The sequence below is a fragment of the Medicago sativa genome, chromosome 2, assembly GCF_051527215.1.
Source record: "Medicago sativa cultivar Bolivia chromosome 2, Bolivia_mono, whole genome shotgun sequence".
NCBI classification, from domain to species: Eukaryota; Viridiplantae; Streptophyta; class Magnoliopsida; order Fabales; family Fabaceae; genus Medicago; species Medicago sativa.
Window position 1 is genome coordinate 7,426,018 of NC_140750.1, and position 19,775 is coordinate 7,445,792.

A 19,775-nucleotide genomic window follows, 5' to 3' on the forward strand; every position below is an offset into this window, starting at 1 on the left:
TTTTGAGTTGCATGTAGGGGTTGATTGTAGCGTGTCACTACCGCGTTTCTTTACTTGTGTGAAAGCATAAACTATAAAGAGATTTCTTTTTCATGTTGAAACAAATAATTCAACACATTTGGTGCAATACAAGGTAAAGACAATGACAACTTTAAGATAAGGACTTCATTTGCAAGAAAATCTACCGCTCTTTGACTATAAAGTAGGAAACAAAGAAATTCTTAAGGGCCGCAAAGTTTTCACACTGGTAAATTAAATGAAAACTTAATGATTGATAATAATTTGACAAGTATATCAAATTGCATGTGTAATAATAGTAAGATCGTGTCTATAGAGATATTTTGTTTTACCTCTTCCGTTCTTAAATATAAGCACATATTGTTTTTTTTTTTCACTCTTATTAAAAAAAAAGTCGGTAATGTAGTCAGCGGCGGAGGACAATATGGTCCACGGCCCATCCCCAAAAAAAAATTCAATTATTCTAGAGGGAAATTACTAAAATACCCTTGGCTTGATTTGTTTTTTTCCCAACTGGTCCACCCAACCTCTTCACTTCCTCTGTTAGATAACTAAACTTCTCATTCTCATTCTCATTCTCATCTCACTCTCTCATTCTTTTCTCATTATCTTGTTTGTTGTTATTGTTTGTTGAATTGGCTTAATTGAAAAGATCGTGTTTGGTTGTAACTAAGGGGATTAGAGGAATAAGATTTACTTCATGATTGATCAACTTTGTGCTTAATGTTTATTACAACATTTTTTTTTGAAGGAACAACATAAATTTTATGTTTGCTATATTAGAGTTAATTTTGTTGGCCCACCCCAGATATATTTTCTAGCTCCGCCGCTGAATGTAATTAATGTATCGATTTTATGTATATTACCTAAAATACCTATAACTTCTCTTAAGAATTCTTTCACGCATTAAAATCAAGGGGCTCAATCTCATGCTAAAAGAAATGATTCTAATACATCATCAATGTCAAATGGGAAACAATAGTGAAAACTTCAAATTTGCAGTATGGTCATGTTCGCTATTCTCAAGTAACCTTTTTAATTCCTATTGTCCATAATTTTGCCTATGTGAGACTATATCAACAGTTGATTAACATTCCTGTAGGAATGATAACGTAAACTTGGTGCAGTTGATCAACTCAACTATGGTAGTGACTAACATGAAGGAATGATAACGTAAACTTGATTTTCTATAAAATTAATTTTGTACAAACTTTTAAGGCACGCTCACAAAAACATACGTACTACCTCTGTCTATAAATATAAAATCTTCTTGAACTTTTTCTTTATCTTTTTTGACAAGAATTGTTTAAAAAATCTAAATTAATGCATTAATTATTTTGTTACTGATATACATCTAATAATGTTACATCGTTTTTACATTGTTTTATATATAATTTTATGTAAATATTAACTAAGTCGTCGCTGTCATAAAAGATAAACTTATCCTCATAAGCTTAACTTAATATGGACATTGCGTAATATATATAGAGACCGGTGTTTAAAATGTACAACCAACCTTTTCAATTCTTGTGATTTACTCAAATAAATCTTATATTTAAGGGCAAACGTCATTTAATTTATTTTAGATACGCTTATTGTACTATCATGGTGGTAAAAACACTATATGTCGCCCCATTCAAAAAAAGTAAAATTAAAGAAGTCCCACAAACCACCACCTAGCATAAATGTTATTCAATAGAATAAGATTGGCAGCAGATAGTCATGAACCAGAAGCAACGGAAACAACTACTCCAACCGTTTCACAATAATTGCCGCTATTGAAAAATTTATATTATATCAATAAATCAAATAAATTTTGTTATTTTTGATAAAATTATGTGTTTTTTCTATAATACCCTTAATCATTTATTATTTTATTCTATTATTTCTTTCTCTACCACAAATAGCTAAGGGAATTATTGACAAGCCAATAATTAATGTTACATTAAAATTTGAAAGTGACAAGTTATGTGAAACAAAATTGTTTTCCATAAACGACAAGTATTGTGAAACGGAATGAGTAGTTAATAGATCGATGAAAAACGTAGTATGAATTAAAGCATGGAGCAAAAGTTTAAATTAGAAAGTTTGGAACTTTGCATTAAGGAATTGGGCCACACACACCACTAATAAGAGAGCTGGGCTACTCGGGCTGCTGAGCTGCCGGGCTACTCGTAGCATGTACGGGTTAACCCGAACAGATAACGGGCTTTTACAAGCCGGGCTAAAAAGTACTGAAAAAATCTGGCCCACAATTTTAAGGCCCAAGCCCTACGTTTTATTTGGACTTTTGGGCCGGCCCATACGAACGAGTCCGTTTTGACAGCTCTATGTATAGGAATAAGCAAAACAATTGGGGTCAAATTATGATTTTTAACACCTGTATAAATTGAAATATAAGAAAACAGAGATTACAACTAAAAACAAATTAAACAAAATTGATTTAAAATGGGGAAATTTTGCAATTGTCCTATGCTAAAACTCACCTATGTCCAAGTATGTAAATCAAATTATTCTGAATTGAGATGAAATTTGAAATTCTCATGTTGGTAAAGCTGGTACAAGTGGTGGTTCAATTTATCAATTTTGCAATTTTCAAGATTTTTTTTATCAATTTATAAATGTTTAAATATTATACTTTTTATTTAAATAACCTTAATATTAATAACTTAAATGAATAATTTAATATTAAAAAAGAGAGGGTGGTAGCTCATGGTGGAGCTCGGGCAACCAGCACAGAGATGGAAGGCAAACTTCCGACGACACCATGGTGTCACACAAACATTTGATATATTATTCACAAAAAAGGGTTAATGGTATTTTACCCTCTGTAATATAAGCCATTTTCGATTTACACCCTGTATTTTTTAGATTTCATCCTTGTAAAATAAAAATTCTCCAAAATAATCTCATTTAAGATTCGATGTCCATGACCACTTTCACTTGATCGACACTAACATGATGGTAGCCCTTTTATTTGGTAACTTCACACACCTATCATCACTACTCACTACAGCACCTCAATATGTCCTATAGGTAGCCCTTATCGTGGTCCAACTCAATGAAAACAATAATTGTTAGGATTTAATCCTATATCGTGGTCCAACCCTCGATGAAAACAATAATTGTTAAGACTTAATCCTATTAGGAGATCACATCCCAAAAGACTAGTGTAATAGGTGAAAGAGCATCATGGCTTGAATCTCATGTCAAACAATTTTATCTACTCGATATGAGTCTCTTAACATTTTTTTTTAACACTACAAGAAATCATTGGAATTCCGAGGCCCATAACTCCTAGGAAAACGTCTGTTTCTCCTCGGAATGTTGCTTCATTCCGAGGAAAATGGGTCCTCGGAAAATCATTGGTTGCAATCCAAGTTCCGAGGAAATTTCCGAGGAAATAAAGTTTCCGAGGAACAAATGTCTTCGGAATGTTGATTTGACAACTGCACAACAGACTGGTGATTTTGCGGTGGCTGACACAAAGTAACTAGCATTTCCGAGGATCTTGTACTCGGAATGTATGCTATTTTTTAATTTTTTAATTCATAACTAAGCGGCAGTATTTGAATATCAAATTTTAAAAAAGCGCCAAATATTTAAATTTTAAAACACTCCGAGTAAAAAGTTCCTCGGTATTTATTTTAATTAAAAATAATAAAAAACAGAATTTGATTAAAAAATGTAAATAAATGGATTTTTTTTTTCTTGAAACGGCAAATATTATACTCGTCGAGATTGTGTACGGAACACAAAAGCTCGCGGACAAATCGAACAAGATCCTGCTAGTACAATGGAATATTAAAATAACATCTACCAAATCCTCTCAAAACAGAGAACTAAAACAAAGGTCTAAACCCAAAATTGCTACTAACAGGCGACAAATCACAGCAGCAACAGCAAAACTACCGAAAACAAAACTAAATAAGTTACCACTAACATAAAAACAGCCCAGCCCCTCAAACAATGATGCTAGCATATTCCAACAAAAGTTCAACCAGCTGCACACTAGTCTGAACAAATAGCAGGCAACAAGATTCTTGCTGATACCGAAACCACAAATGAGAATACCCCAGCGTCACAGTCAAAAACCACCTACAGCACCAATAAACAACCTGCAACAGCAACAACCAAAAAATAATCCTTCAGATAAACACATAATTCAAGTCCATATAGTATGCTAAACAAAATTAAAGTTCACGTCTATAACAAACATGAGCATGTTGGATGCATTATAATCATTCCAAATTGGACTTGGGTCTGAATCTTGAAGCGGTTGAAATAGTAAGTCCATTTTTTACAGAATCTAACCATAATAACACAGTGCACTTAAAATAACATTAAACTGAAAAAGCTGTTGTGCAACAAATAAAAGTGTATAACACATTTAAATTAGCTTCCTAAACCTGAAATATATTATAGAACAGAACTTTTTTTTTGAATCAACATATATATTATAGAACAGCCAAGCACAAGTCGTGCAAAATGGCAAGCCAATACAACAGGTCCCTGCTGACTGATATACCAGAACAGCCAAGGGAAAGGCAGAAAAAATCAGAACCGGGGGCAGAACAAAAACAGCAGCACTGCTGAACTAAAAACAAAAACTCACCCCTGCACCGAACAACAAAACAACACCCTGCCTAATAACAGCAGCAGGAACCGATACAAAGGCTGTCACCAAGAACATAACTAATTTAACAAAATAATGTATATACTTAGGCTGATCAATTCCCTGCTAGAATCAAGAGTTTATCAATTTTTCATAAGAGTTTATCAATTTTTCATAGTTAACTTGAACTCATACAAGCAAGTTAACTCAACTTACGAAAAGAACAGAGTTTACAAATATTTTTGTGATAAAGTTCTTGGCATAATGGGATACAATGTTTCTATTTTCTGGTTTTCACACCCATGATAATATAAATAAAGCACCATGCTTTCTCACAAACTAAACAAGCGAACAATTAAGCAAATTGAACCATACAAACAGTATTAATAGGCGGCATTTGTTCACCATGATTAGTCCACACCCAATAGGAATCCATAAAGCCAACATTTTTTAAATGTTTGATGACATCTTCTCCACTCTGTATCAATCTACATGTACAAGTAAGACATGGACATCTTATCCCTCCCTCCCTCTCATAAATGGTTTGTGACATGGCGAAAGCAACAAATCCATGAATTCCTTCCACAAATTGTGGTTTAAGTTTGGTTCTCCCCGGAAATGTTCTATCGTACATCCAACTTCGGTAGTAATAATATTGATCCATCTTCTGCATTGTTGACATTTCGTTAAATTCTTTAAAGAAAAAAACTATTTATGCATTTCTTAAAACAAAATATAATATTTATGTATAGTATATTTTTTTATACCAATATCCATGCATATTTAATCAATAAAGTTATATATAAATAAATATATAATTAACAATACATATTATATATCACATGTATGTATACTAAAACTTACGAACTAAGTTTTTTGTTACTAAGATTTTTACTAACTAGCATTTTTTTTGAAAGAATGCTAACTAGCATTTTTATTACTACCTATTTACCAACTAACAATTTTTATAATTAAGTAACGTTTTTATTACTAACTAGTTTTTTTTTTCACAACATTTTAATTAATAATAACTAACATTTTTTACTTCCCTGAAAAAAATAACTAACATTTTTACTAAGCTAATATTTTAAAACTACTTAACTTTTCACTATTTTTTTTACCAACACAAATTCTTTTTACAAATTAACATTTTTACTACTAATTAACCTTACATTTGAAGAATTAAAAAAAAAAAAACTGAGCATCAACAAGAAATTGATAGTGAAATTATAAATAACTATGATCAAAAGTATATAAATAATTATTGATAGTGAGATTATAAATAAATTGATAAATTAACATTGTAAAAAAACTAAATCAACAATATATATAAAATAAAAATACATTTGAAAAACTTACCAATAACAATGATCTGATGCTAAATTTCAATAGATTTAAGTGACAATGATTTTTTCTTCTTGATGAAAATGGAGTCAATACATTGAGTAGATTTTAGTTTGTAGTGTAGTTTGTAGTGTTTTGATCGACTGAAATGTATTCTGGATGCTTGCTGCCACTTTGAGTAAAGTGGGTAATAAAATTAATACAAGCTACCAACATTTGTACAATGCCGTGTAATACTTAATGCATCCAACGGTCATATATACTTTCCGAGAAAAGTTTTCCTCGGAATTCAACATGGAAAAGCGTGCTCAACAGTTTGTGCAGGTGGGACATTAAAGAGTCCTGACATATGCATGAGTAATTACTTCCTCGGAAAACCTTTATTTTTGCGAGAAACCATGCTTCCTCGGAAATTTTTGGTCGGAATTCCAAAGTATTCTTGTAGTGTAAATAGTCAATGTTACTGTTAGAATGTTGTATTTCATTGTACAATGTGATCTTTTATCATGTAATTTTTGTATTATACGTCTGGAAAGTATCCAGACTTATAATTCTGATTTTTTTTTCTTGATCACTAGTATCATACATCATGTTAGATGTTACATGTATCCCTTTCATATAAATGTGGATTATAAAATAGTACTTATATATTAGATACATTCATGATGAGGTGGTAGTTTTGTAAGAGTTTGACCTAAGTTGTTAGATTCGATGGACAAAGTTCAAATCAACAAAAATCTCTCATTATCGAAATTTTTAAAAAATGGAAAAAAATCTTGATAAAAAAAATGAATTAATAACAACATTAATTATTCTTGTAAAAAAAACATTAATTATTTTTTAAAATTATTAAAATATATTTAATATCCATAAAAACAAGTCTCATAAATTTAATAAAGTTAGATATTATCAATATGACAAAAAAAGTTAGATACTATCATTAAAATATACTACTTCCATCCCTATATATAAGACCCTTTTGCTAAAATCACGGGAATTAAGAAAGTGGATATTTGTATTAAAGTTGTTAGTAATTACTATTGTTTTTACAATTTTATCCTTAAGAGAGAGAGTTAGTATATGTTTTTCATATGTTATTTATTGCTAATTGAAGAAAAAGATGTATGATAAATAGGGGCATGTATGTAAAGAAATAATTAATGTAGTTGGAAATAGCAAAGGGGTCTTATAAAAAGAGACAAAGAAAATTCTCAAAAGGGTATTATAATTAGGGACGGAGGTAGTAATAAATTTAATATCCATAAAAATAAGTCCCATAAATTTAATAAAGTTAGATACTATCATTAAAATATAATAAATTTGGAGGTTCTCGGTTCGAGTAAATTTTCCATTAGTATTTTTTGTGGTGAAACTTCAAGCGTGGGAATTGAACCCATAACATATTATTTGATAAAGTTTCAATAGCCATTGCGCCACTTCAATAAGATCACTTAAACACAGAGTTTTGATGGGATCCGATGCATTAGTGATCGTATGATTGCTCTTATTTATCGTTATCATTAAGCTTAAACACAAATGTTAAATTTAAAAAGAAAAGAGAATATGAAACTTTACTAAGAAAAATGGCACTAATGACCATATTATAGTTGTACCAAGTGAGATTCAAACTTCGTCCCTTGTATTACAGTTGTCTCTTTACTAAAACAATGACACTAATGACCATATTACAGTTGTCAAATAAAAAATAATATTTTAAAATGACTAATGTCAAAAAATAATAATTTAAAATTTATTTCATTAATTTTTTAATATACATAAAAATATTTAATATATTAAAGTCAAAACCAGTATTAAATGATATATTTTGATCGAGAATATACTTACACAATTAAATATTGTATTTATTTATTTCTACTAATTAAATATTGTATTTATAAAGTCATGTATTAATTTTGTAAAAAAAAAAAGTCATGTATTAATTATCAAAATAAAAATTATTATATTAAATACTGTATTTACTAAGTCATGTATTAATTATCAAAATAAAAAATTATTATTCTTGCTCTAAATTCAAACAAGTTGTATCTCAAATTTGTCTTTATAAATAGCGTAATTGGAGTAGTAAGAAATTCATAATTTACATTGTTCAAAATTCATTTCTCAATTCCTCTTTCTTTTTGTTTTTTGATCATCGTTGTCATGACTGGGAGGAAGGTTAAACTTGCATACATAGCCAATTCATCGAGCAGGAAGGCAAGCTACAAAAAAAGGAAAGCTGGTGAGAGATTAGTCCTTCCTTATTTTCAATAAAGCGTGTATTAGCCATGCAAATTATATATATGTTACCATTAGATAATGATTAATGGGATGAAAATGATTTAGGTTCATCAATTAAAATTGAAGCTTTCATCTATTCTCTACGAGTTATCTCCTCACTAGTAAGAGATTGAATTTAAACAAACTCAAGGGAGTTCAAATTAAATCTCATCTTAGACAATTATAAAATAATCATTATAGTTTCACTTTATTTTATTTTTTTGGTAAAAAAAAAAAAAAAACTTCTCTCTATTTTATTTTATTTTTAAAAAAATTCTACCTCTAACTATATATGTTTTTCAATAGGTTTGCTAAAGAAGGTTAATGAAATCAGCACTCTATGTGGGATAGAAGCATGCGCAATAATCTTTGGTGAAAACAATGCTCAACCAGAGGTTTGGCCACAAGGTCCTGCAACAAGAAATGTGTTATCCAAGTTCCTACACTTGCCTGAAATCGAACGAAGCAAAAATATGGTGGATTTGACAGCTTACTTAAACCAAAGTATAGCGAAATCTCAATTGTTGTTGAAGAAACAAATGGAGGCAAACAAGAAGAATGAATTCGCCCAATTTATTACTAAAGTATTTAGTACTGGACAATATCGTCCCGAGGATGTGAACGTGAATGAGCTGAATGACCTGATGGCCTTTATAGATAACAATCTGAAGAAAATTGATTGGAGGTTGCAATCGACGGAAATTCAATCTCAAGAGGAAGCTGGAAATGGAGCAGAAGATATGAATGGAATAGGTAATGAGGGTAATAAGGGTGATGCATCAGGGCTGGTGAATGTAGGAGATATGCAAGCTAATATGGGACATGGTGCTGAGGTTCAAGGTTTGGATAGCAACATGAATTATGGCATGGAAAGTGATTATCAAGATCCACCTTGGGACTTCTCCATGTTAGCATTTCATGATGTTAATACGGACATAAATGGTCTTTGGTCTAACTAGATCATAGTTGTATTGCAAATTTATGCTGTTTGAGTGTGTCTTTCAAAGTATGTGTTTGTGTCTTTCAAATTTATGTGTCTTTCAAAATTTATGCTCTTTGTGTGTGTCTTTCAAAATTTATGCTCTTTGGCAGTATGTGTGTGTGTCTTTGTTTGTTGGTCGTTGTTTGTATCATTTCAATGTCCTTATTTTTGAAGTTATGCATTGTGTACTTGTACAACATTGATGATCATTTTATCATCAATGAAATTAATAGTGAGTTTATTTGTGTGGTTTTTTTATTTTGCGGTGACTCCTAATGACTTGGTCAATTTATTTAGTTACATAAAATTCAGGGAAAAATAGAGGATTTATTGCGTTTTTCTCATTAACAACGTGGATATTGAGTAGTGGTTATCTTGTCAACAATTTTTACATTACTCACGTCTCAATTGAATTGTGATTTTTCAAGAGCTTTTCTTGCATACTAGTAGAGAGTTAAGACAAATTTTTGGAAAAAGAAAGGTTTGCAAGTAATCCCCCATTGATAAACAATTTATCCTTAAATAAGGTTCTTTTACCTATTAGTACTAATAAGATTCACTCTTAGAGTAAGATAATTTTAAATCACACCACCTCGCTTCACATTTTATCCCGTGTAAGATTTTTGATGTTGTTTCGTGAATAAAGAAGAAAATCTTAACTTAAGGATGAGTCTCTTAGTACTAATAAGATTCACTCTTAGAGTAAGATAATTTTAAATCACACCACCTCGCTTCACATTTTATCCCGTGTAAGATTTTTGATGTTGTTTCGTGAATAAAGAAAAAAATCTTAACTTAAGGATGAGTCTCTTAGTACTAATAAGATTCACTCTTAGAGTAAGATAATTTTAAATCACGCCACCTCGCTTCACATTTTATCCCGTGTAAGATTTTTGATGTTGTTTCGTGAATAAAGAAGAAAATCTTAACTTAAGGATGAGTCTCTTGCAATAAGAGAGAATGATGAGGAATAATAATACATAATAATATGAAAATATCAAGACATTTATATAACTTTCAAGAAACACAACTATATGAAGACATAATTAATAGCTATGGAAGCCTTTAAAATCTCTATATTTTATAGGCATATAAACTAGAGCTACACCTAAATATCTCTAGATTTTATATAATCAATCGCTAACATTAAATACTTCGAGATTTTTCCATGTTATAAGGTAAATCCTTACAAACGGTATAAATAAATTAAGCTATATAATCAAGAAACATTTTGCCAATCAAGTAACAAGTTTCTTAGAGCAATTATAGAATTCTCTCTTTCTCTACCTATCATTATGTTCCTGAGTGAGGTAACCTATGAGAAACGAAGAAAAAAAAACTTTTAATTTCATTTTGGATCAAAATCAAAAGCATGACACAAAATAAGTCCTATTATATATCCTAAAGTCCACAATTTGGTCTTGTAGCAACATGAATTCTAAGAAAGTGATAGCTTAGTGCTAATTTCCTTGGTCTCTCTGCAATGATCAATCTTACCATCATTGGTTCCATATGTGTGACTCAAACCTAGTTGCAAATCAGGCAAGAATCTTTTCTCGTCTTTATGTACTTTCTCTTGATTCAACTGCATAACAAATAATTATATGAATGCATTGATAAAGCAAGAACAAATTAAGTGAACAAATAGATTCATTAGATTTTCTTTATTTCGTTAAAGCCTAATGTTACCTTGATCCGAAATGGGGCTTCAAAATGTAGCAATAAACTTGTGGAAGAGTTGCAAGGTTCTTTGGATTTCAATAGATATTCTGTATTATTTGTAATACTACTACTTGTGTTGTTCCATTCAACTTTCTCAATAGGTTGTGACCAAGTTTTAGAAGTTACATTGGCAAGTAGCCTTTTGAATTCCGGTTGATGAATATTGTTCATGATTTCAAATGGAGACCAATTTTTCTCTTCAAGAAATTGGGTTGGTGTCACGGGTGCAAATCTGAAAGGTTGATGATTGAAGTGCCAATGTTGGTGCCTAGAGATCAGAGAGAGAGAGAGAGAGAGATTAATTGCAAGAAGGATTACTATAATATCAAATAGTAAAAACTACACAGTTCATTTAACTAAATTTAAAGTTTTAAAATGGTCTTTTAATTTATTTTTTTGGTGTTAAATTAGTCATTTACCTTTATAAATGTGTACACATTGATCCAACTTTCATTTCTTTTTTTACTTAAGCAACATATGTGACAAATTTGTGCATATAATCATTGACTTTAAATTAAGTTAAAGAACGTATACTGAAATTTTGCTTATTAATTAACAATTGTGTTATCTTCACACAAAAATTGTAGGCACTGTACATATATTGTATACCACTATTCACAGACAAATACTCGTGAACTTTATTTCATGAATACAATTAAAATATATGGTTAATTTCATTTAGTAAATGGTAGGATATCATGTATTGAACACTATATGTTGACACAACATTGTTTATTTATTCAGTATTACATGATTAATAATATAGTTTAATTAAGGAAAACAAGATGAAAGGAATGTAGGATTAATTACCTTGAATCATAATGATGAGTTGAGTTTGTCTGTGAATAATTACGAGATAGGGAGAAGGAAGGGCATGGCTGCAGGAGAGTTGGATAATACTGAGGATTATGATGCTGCTCATTGTAACTACTTGATAGAATAATACCACCATTACCCATCTTGAAATGTTGACTTAGATCGAGTTTCTGAGATCTACCAACTTCTTGTGTTGACCTCTGTGTTTGGCATAGTACTGCAAAGCATATATTATTCTTTTGTTAAGTAGAAAACTATACATGCTAACAATGGGTACATTAAACCAAATACAAAAATTGTAATAAATACATTTCATAGGACGATGAAATAAAACATTGGTTATACTTCAATAGTTAGCTCCTTTTTAGATATTGTTGTTTTGTTATGTTGACTTTGGTTTTAGGTTTTTCAGTATACCTTTTGTTGCAATTTTGCCGGATGTATAGTTTTATTTTTTTGGTTGGAAAGCTAAAGAGAAAGGGAAACAAAAACAAAATGAAGGTTCATGATGTCATCCGGAGGAGAGTGGTGGACGAAGAGATCAATACTAAAAGAAGCTTTTAGCTTAGCTAAAAAGTCAGCGCAACTGTTTCCTTCTCCGAGAGCTTGAGCAAAGTGAAATCTTGAAGGAGAAGGTATTTGATGTCTTGTATCAAAGGAGTTTCTATTAACACTAAATAGAGATTTTTCTTTTTTAACAATAGTTTATTTTCTTTTTAATGTGGATACCCGTAACAAAATGGTATAGTAGAACGAAAGACCATCTCTTAGATGTGATTCATGCTCTTTATGCGTTTTGTTTGTTTTTTGGGCTTTTTATATTGTGTCTCTTGTCTTGGTATTTTATATGAGAAACTCTTATTTGGTCACAAGACCAACACCTCACATTTAGGCACACACTCATAAAACTATTAAAGTGATATTGATTGATGTGACTATTTTATTTATCTTTTAATTTTTTTTATTTATGTATGTATGCCTAAATTTTGTGTCTAAATGCTTGTGCCTACAAAAGACTTTCTCATTTTATATATTGATGGATTAGAGTACCGCTTTACTCCCATTTTTAAATTTATTTCTTTTGATATTCGAAAGAAATTCTAAAGGACATCTTCATTAATTAGACAACTAATATCCCTTGACCAAGAAGAAAAAAAAAACTACAGTCCAAATCCACCAAAATATGCCACCAACCATGAACAAGAGGTTTAATCACAAGAATATTTACTATGGCAAATGCTAACTTGTGTCCTCAAGGGCACATGTTAAGGAACTCATAATAGAAATATACGTATCAAAAGTCGTGCAGTCAATTTTTTAAAAGTTAAATTATCATGTTTTCCAATGCAAAATTGCTTATTTTGGGTTCCTTAACATGTGCCCTTAGGGCATAAGTTAACATGACCCATAAAGTAAATATTAAAACTCAATGGTCATATTCAAAGATTTTGTGGAAAAAGGAAAGCGATTTGTCTTACTCCTAGTGATGCTAACCCTAAATTCTTCCTTCATCACTTTGTTGAAACAGGAACCACTTACACCTAAAACTTATCTGGTATCTACCATTTCCTTCTTAGATTTTGTTTTTGGGGAAAGATTTTGGCAGAAAGAAAAGAGATGGTGCATATAAGAAGCAAGTGCAATTTCTGAATATCAAAAGCATCAATCCTTCCGCAAAATTTTGATAACAATTTTTGAGGAAAAATTTGATAACAATTCAATTTTGTATTCATTTTTTTGGATGGTTCTTACCTTGTCCAAACTCGTCAAGTTTCTTGCTTCGATACATCTGAAATGAAAACTGAATAATCATTAGATTATTTTGTGGGAAAGAATTAAGTGTAATAAATTTTGCTTATGGAAAAAAAGTTGTTTGAAATGAAACTAATTTGTGAAGATTTTTTTATCTCAACGGTACCCTCTAATTTCTGGAGAAATGAGATCGTAGTATTGCAGAATTTGATTGAAAGTTAAGTAAAGTTTGATTAAAAATTATTTCATCGAGAAATAAGAGAGTAACCACTTGAACTGAATACTAATATTGAGGTGAACTTAACAAAAAAACATACTAATTTACAAAAAGTTAAGTGATTGATCATCTTAAACTTCAATTTATTGTGGTACCTGCAAGTGAGACTTGACATGAGCAATGTTGAGTCCTCTTACATTCATTAGCTGAAGCACCAACTTGGGTGTTGCTCCTGCATCAGAGTTGAACCAAATATTAATTTTCACTATATATGATCATTAAGTATATAATCTTAGCATTTATAACAAATGAAATGCTTACTTTCTAGACCACCAAGTCTATCAACAGCATGCAAAAAAGAATGATGAAGCTCAGGAGTCCACCTTAACCTAGGCATCTTGGATCTAACATAATGTCTAACCTTGCCTCTTCTTTCATTATTTCCTTCTCTTGATCTACAATTACCTTCAATATTTTCCTTCTCATTCTCATTCTCGTTCTCATTCTCATTCTCCTCAAGTATTGTTGCTTCATGGTTGTTATTATCTTCACTTGTAGCTTCTTCATTCAAATCAAATTTTTTAGAAGAACCAGATGAAGTATTACTTTCATCAACAAGCTGCAGGTCCTCACTCTGAATATAATTGTTATGAATCTCATATCCTTCTTCTGACATGTTTGTAGCTAGCTAGTTGCACGGGTGATCACACCTCCAATGTCACAATTAATATATAAATATTTTTGTCGTCTGCAACAATGTCTGAAACAAAAAGAAATATTTTAATTTAATGTTGATCCAAGTGATGTGAGGACAGGCTGTATATTTTCTCTACAACAATTACTAAACTTTATAACTCTTAAAATAGAACTACATGAAATGCCATGAGATGATGCTACAATAAAAAGGGCAGCCCGATGCACTAAAACACCTGCATACGCAGGGTCCAGGATGGGCAGTAACAAAGAAAATTAGTTATTGGCTAAAGAAAAACATTTACTAAGCATTCCTATATTACATTTTCTTTTAAATATAAGTAACTATTTCCTATTACCTAAGTATATAAAGAAGGAGAATGCAACCAATATCTCTTTCTTGAAGCTTAATCATGTGAAAATCTAAGGTTTAGATCTACATATTTAAAATATTATACCATGTTAATTAAAAACCTTCTATAAATCAACTTATTAATTCTTCATGATCGTATATACACATATAGAAAGGGGAAATTAAGAATTTAAATATAAGAATCGACAAGTAATATTTCGATCTAACATACAGGAAAAGGGATTGAGATAATTTGAAACACTTGAAAAGATAATGTTTATAAACCCATTCTCGTCAACTTAAATCCATATATATTATGTATATACCTTTTTTTTATATAGTATTATTATGTGAGATGGAGTATATGAATATGAACAAGGTATCCCTAAGTTTTGTTTTTTACAAGATAACATATGGGTAGAAGATATCACCGTATCCATGAGGAGAAAGGATCATTCAAAAGACAGTGCAACTCATTATATATATATCATACAAAAACTAAACACATCTTGATAAGATCAGAAAGAAATTATACAAAAACTTCATAAGGAAAAATCAAGTAGTGAAATTTTTTAATAGTGAAAAATCAACTTGTACTACAGAAGTTATGAATTGACTAAAAAATCTTCAACAAGTTGTGCTTGGAGGAAACAAATATATGAAGAAGAAATAAAGTTCATGATCCTAATTAAGAAGAAACTCCTCTAGATGGAAAGAAACAAATAAACAAATATCATATGTAAAAGACTTAAAAATACTATGGGGTTTCCCCTTTGTTTTCATCCCTTAAATAGTACTAACCATCGATCTAAGATAATGATTTCTTTTCCAAGCCTATTGATATTTGATCACATGTACTTAATTGTGTGCAATTGCATAAACCAAACATATCTTCAACCAGACATCTTGGATATGCTGCTAAATCTTTGATGGGTTGAAGGGCATGTAAAAGAAAGGGATGGAAAAGAGAGGAGTTTGAAATTGGTAACATACCTGATTTTGAGATAACTACTTTTGGTATATAATTCATTCAGCAGCAGAGTCAAGAGTCATCAATTTCAATAAGTATATAGTAGATAGACTATTTTGGTTTCTAAGGAAAAAAAGAAAATACATATTGAAAAGAATATATCAAAATTGGGACAGGCTACTTGTTCTCTATAAATAAATATTATTGTAATTAACCTACATAATGGATACAGATGAGGATGGTCCCTTTAGTACTATTGGAAATCATGTGACATCTACCACCCTTTTCTCAATTCCACCACCCTTCCTATCTGCTCATAGTTCTGTCTCTTTTACTTGCACATCTGTTATAATATTGGTGGAATTCAAGAACAAGCGATTAGTCTCACATCAACTATAAATAGGTTAATACGACACATAAAAAAGGTGATCCGATATTTAATGTCTTAAAAGTTCTTAAAGCACCCCCAAATTTTCCAACAAATATCTTAATTTGTTGACCTTATACTAGATACATATGAAATACCGGATGTTTCTAATGACTTTTAAGAAAATAGTTCAAATGCGGCTTGATATGTATAGTAGGTAAAATTCTAATGACTTTTAAGAAAATAGTTCAAATGCGGCTTGATATGTATAGTAGGTAAAATTCTATGAAAATTTGATTGGTATATCAAGTGTGAATAAGAGTCTCACATATTGTATGGAAAATTAGATGTTGAGGGGCATGTTAGTTAGAGGATCCATGCATATATCCAATGTCTTACCATTTTGGATGAAGATGTGGTGTTCAATCAACTTGTGTTGTTTGCTCTAGATCCTCCGGTCTCCCCTTATGACCCATTAGTGGTATGATCAAAGCTTATGATTTGCTTAAAGGTGACTGACTTCTTGTATTTGAAGTCTTTCTAACAAACTGGTTGTTAGATAAACATGTCTCGTTGATATTTGTGCTAACAACAATGCAAATGTATAATAAAAAATAAAAAAAGTTTCGCCTGACGGGGAGCAATCTCAAATGATGGATGGACTCACACTTGAAGAATAAATAGTTAGAATATCAAGTTCGAATAAGAAGTCTCACAATACATGAAAAAGTATATATGAACAACATTTATGCGGGAGAACCTATGTACATACTTTTTTTAGTGAAGATATGTATTTAAACCCAAGGTTGGCCTAAGAGCCGAGCAACTCAATTTGGGTTTTAAGCCTAAAATATTTGGGTTAAAAATGCTCAATTTTTTTTAATTTAATTATAAATATATAATATGTTGCAAAGGTTACAAATGTTTAACTAGCGTAGTTGGTCAAAGGGCATTACGACTTTCTTCACACAGGTTTAAATCTTAGACTCAATGATATTTTTTTTATTTTTTTATTTTCTAGTTTTGAAAGAGTTTATCATAAAATTTGCTTTAGACCTATATACATATATTGATAACAACGCAAACATGTTATAGCATGCACATGAGCTATTGGAACAGAACCATAGTCCATATATATAAAATACCTGATATATACATATTTTGTCTAATTCACCAAGATAACTAAAACCTTAATGTAGGTGCAAGTAAATTGTGGGGCCAATTATCAAGATTTCAATTTTCTTCTCACCTAAACTAAGACTTTTTTCCTATTTAATTTTACTTTTTCTTTAATAATAAATAACACATGTTTCCACAGGCTTCTTCCCCATGTGAGTGTGTAAATGTGACGTCTAATTTTTATCATGTTGGAAGAGTATTACCAAGTGGACAACCTTAATATATAATGCAGCTAGCAATGTGAACATTTTATAACAGTCAATTTTGGTGGTAAATGTGCATAAAAAGGACATGTGTATATTTTAGATTTTGGGGTACTTTCATGGCAATTGATGGCAATATATAATATCGTATATTCGCACATTTGACAAACTATATATAATTGATTTTTCAAATTGCATGGGCTATGACTGCAGGAATCTTGACTACAACACTTGTGGACTTCCATGCATGAGGAGAAAAAATATGCATTATTATATTTAGAGATTTTGTACACTCATGCATCCAATGGTATTGTTTAAAATTATTCCTAGCTAGTCCAGAACATTATTGGTCAAGAAATACCTCTCATTGAAGAATTTAATACTGCAGGTTGATTATTAGATTATTAGTTATCCACATAATCATTTACTTCACTTTTTATGCCAAAAGTTTATTGTTGTAAAGAGAATGATTGTGAGAAGCAAAGGATTCTTTAACAAAGTGTTTGACAATTGGATTAAGCTTCTTTTATAGGCAAACTAGAAACTAAAAGGAGGGGAAGGAAGTTGAAATTTTCATCAACTTTATTGACTTATGTTGCACCCAACTCTTTGAATTTGAATACCTCAACCATATTTGGATTTCATTGTCTTTTCAATCACAGATATTTTCACACCAATGTTTCATATACATTAAGCTTACTTGTTAGAAAGGTAAAAATATAATGCTAAGAAATAAGGCTAATGTTAGAGAAAAAAAAGTCTAGTTAAAAGCTTTCCAACTTCATACAAGATTTTGTATTTTAAAGTTTACTTTAGGCCCGTTTGGCTCAGGATATCTAATTAGGTACGTTAAATTTGGATATTCAACTGATTTGACTTAAACGTCGAATGAGTTAAATGACGATAGTTCGAAATCTGAAAATACCATGATAGTAACACCTTGTAATATACTCCTACTACTTTCACCTATAAAAAAAAACGATTGTAACAAAAAAAAACACTAGTAATGCCTCAATTGTTTAATGGGAAAGTGAGAGAAAACTTGAGTAATTGAAAATTAATGGTGTGGCAGAAATTAAGGAGAAATTTTGATTGTATAGTGCCTCTCATAGTATGTGCCTGCTGATTGTATAGTGCACAAATTTTGATGATTTTCCTCTACAATCCAAAAGGGTTTTAACTTTCCAAGGCTCCCTTTTTGGATGGATTTGGTTTTGTTTTGTCCCAATGTGTGACAAAGAGGACCTACTTCTCATAGATTTTGACATAGCAATAGGTTAATTTTGTCTATACTTATTAGCAAGACTATTTCTATTGGTACATGAGTTTTGAAATCGAGTTAGAGTGAAAATGATGACAAATCTTCAAAAAATTAGAGTAATAGTGTTTGTCATATATCTTTTCAAAAAATTAGTGTTTGGCACATAGAGAAAACTACTTGGAAGAGAGGAAAATTATAAAGGGCCCATGATGAAGATTAAGACAATATATAAAACACAAGGAAGATTTGTCCTCTCATGTGCATGAGTGTTGACATTCCTTATTAAATTAATCTTTATATTAGGAATCTTTCAAAGAATTAGGCCTTAATTTTTTAATGTTTCATGGATGAAGACGTCGAACCTAGCTACCAATTATACTGACATGCATCAACGATCTACATCTATAAAATACTATAAGATTGAGCACTTGTTTATGTATATAATGATATATAACAGCACATAATTATTCAAAAAAATAATAATATAACAGCACATAATTTAATTACAAATTGCTTAGTTATTAGCTTCTTCGTCCTTTCATGATTAATGTAGGAATTATCTTATTGGCGAAGAAACAATGGAAGGAAATTTGAAAATAGTTTAGTATTTTAACATTGAAATTATTTGAGAGTTTCTATGAAGTTACCTTGTAATATACTAATAGGGTCCATTTAGGGATTATTAAAAAAAAAGTCATTTTGATATTCGAAAAGTTATAAATAAAATAAAATATTTTTTTTTGTCTATCATATTAAAAATCATTTAAAAAAAATCAGATATCAAAAATAATTTTATAGAAAAGCTACTCAAAACAACTTTTCATTTAAAGAAATATTTATTTATTTTTTATTCTCATTTACTAAAATCACTTGCAAACGGATGAAAAACTAGAAAAGCATTTGGTTTTTGAATTATGAAAAGTATTTGATATGAACATATGACTAATTATAATCAATATTGTATTTGGTCTTGAATGTAAGTGGAATTTATATGTATATGATTTAAA

At 30.3% G+C, this 19,775-nt stretch overlaps 2 protein-coding genes across 9 annotated transcripts; one reads left to right on the forward strand and one right to left on the reverse strand.

Annotated features, from left to right (window-relative positions):
• Positions 1-8,088: 8,088 nt before the first annotated feature.
• Positions 8,089-9,494, forward strand: LOC146944113 (agamous-like MADS-box protein AGL80). The gene is made up of 2 exons (XM_085748786.1): positions 8,089-8,216; positions 8,561-9,494. Exons 1-2 carry the CDS (start codon positions 8,138-8,140, stop codon positions 9,211-9,213), a joined length of 732 nt encoding a protein of 243 aa, XP_085604912.1. The 5' UTR covers positions 8,089-8,137; the 3' UTR covers positions 9,214-9,494.
• An 883-nt stretch (positions 9,495-10,377) lies between these two features.
• On the reverse strand, positions 10,378-16,124 carry LOC146944114 (uncharacterized). 8 transcript variants are annotated; one of them, XM_085742492.1, is made up of 7 exons: positions 15,590-16,124; positions 14,065-14,503; positions 13,899-13,975; positions 13,527-13,575; positions 11,769-11,991; positions 10,926-11,226; positions 10,378-10,821 (listed from the first exon to the last, which is right to left on the reverse strand). In XM_085742492.1, exons 2-7 carry the CDS (start codon positions 14,417-14,419, stop codon positions 10,675-10,677), a joined length of 1,152 nt encoding a protein of 383 aa, XP_085598618.1. In that variant the 5' UTR covers positions 14,420-14,503; positions 15,590-16,124; the 3' UTR covers positions 10,378-10,674. The 8 variants fall into 8 exon arrangements, with proteins under 8 accessions (XP_085598618.1, XP_085598624.1, XP_085598619.1 ...); XM_085742498.1 differs by having other exon boundaries at positions 13,527-13,563; positions 15,782-16,031; XM_085742493.1 differs by having other exon boundaries at positions 15,782-15,922.
• Between the last annotated feature and the right edge of the window lie 3,651 nt (positions 16,125-19,775).

What these genes read in the sequence shown, in the direction of transcription:
- LOC146944113 (XM_085748786.1), top strand. Translation starts at nt 8,138, where the DNA reads ATGACTGGGAGGAAGGTTAAACTTGCATACATAGCCAATTCATCGAGC. An exon ending in CTACAAAAAAAGGAAAGCTG is followed by an intron (nt 8,217 to 8,560) that starts GTGAGAGATTAG and finishes GTTTTTCAATAG; the next exon opens with GTTTGCTAAAGAAGGTTAAT.
- LOC146944114 (XM_085742492.1), bottom strand. Translation starts at nt 14,419, where the DNA reads ATGTCAGAAGAAGGATATGAGATTCATAACAATTATATTCAGAGTGAG. An exon ending in ACTCATCATTATGATTCAAG is followed by an intron (nt 11,227 to 11,768) that starts GTAATTAATCCT and finishes TCTGATCTCTAG; the next exon opens with GCACCAACATTGGCACTTCA. An exon ending in AAGCCCCATTTCGGATCAAG is followed by an intron (nt 10,822 to 10,925) that starts GTAACATTAGGC and finishes TTTGTTATGCAG; the next exon opens with TTGAATCAAGAGAAAGTACA.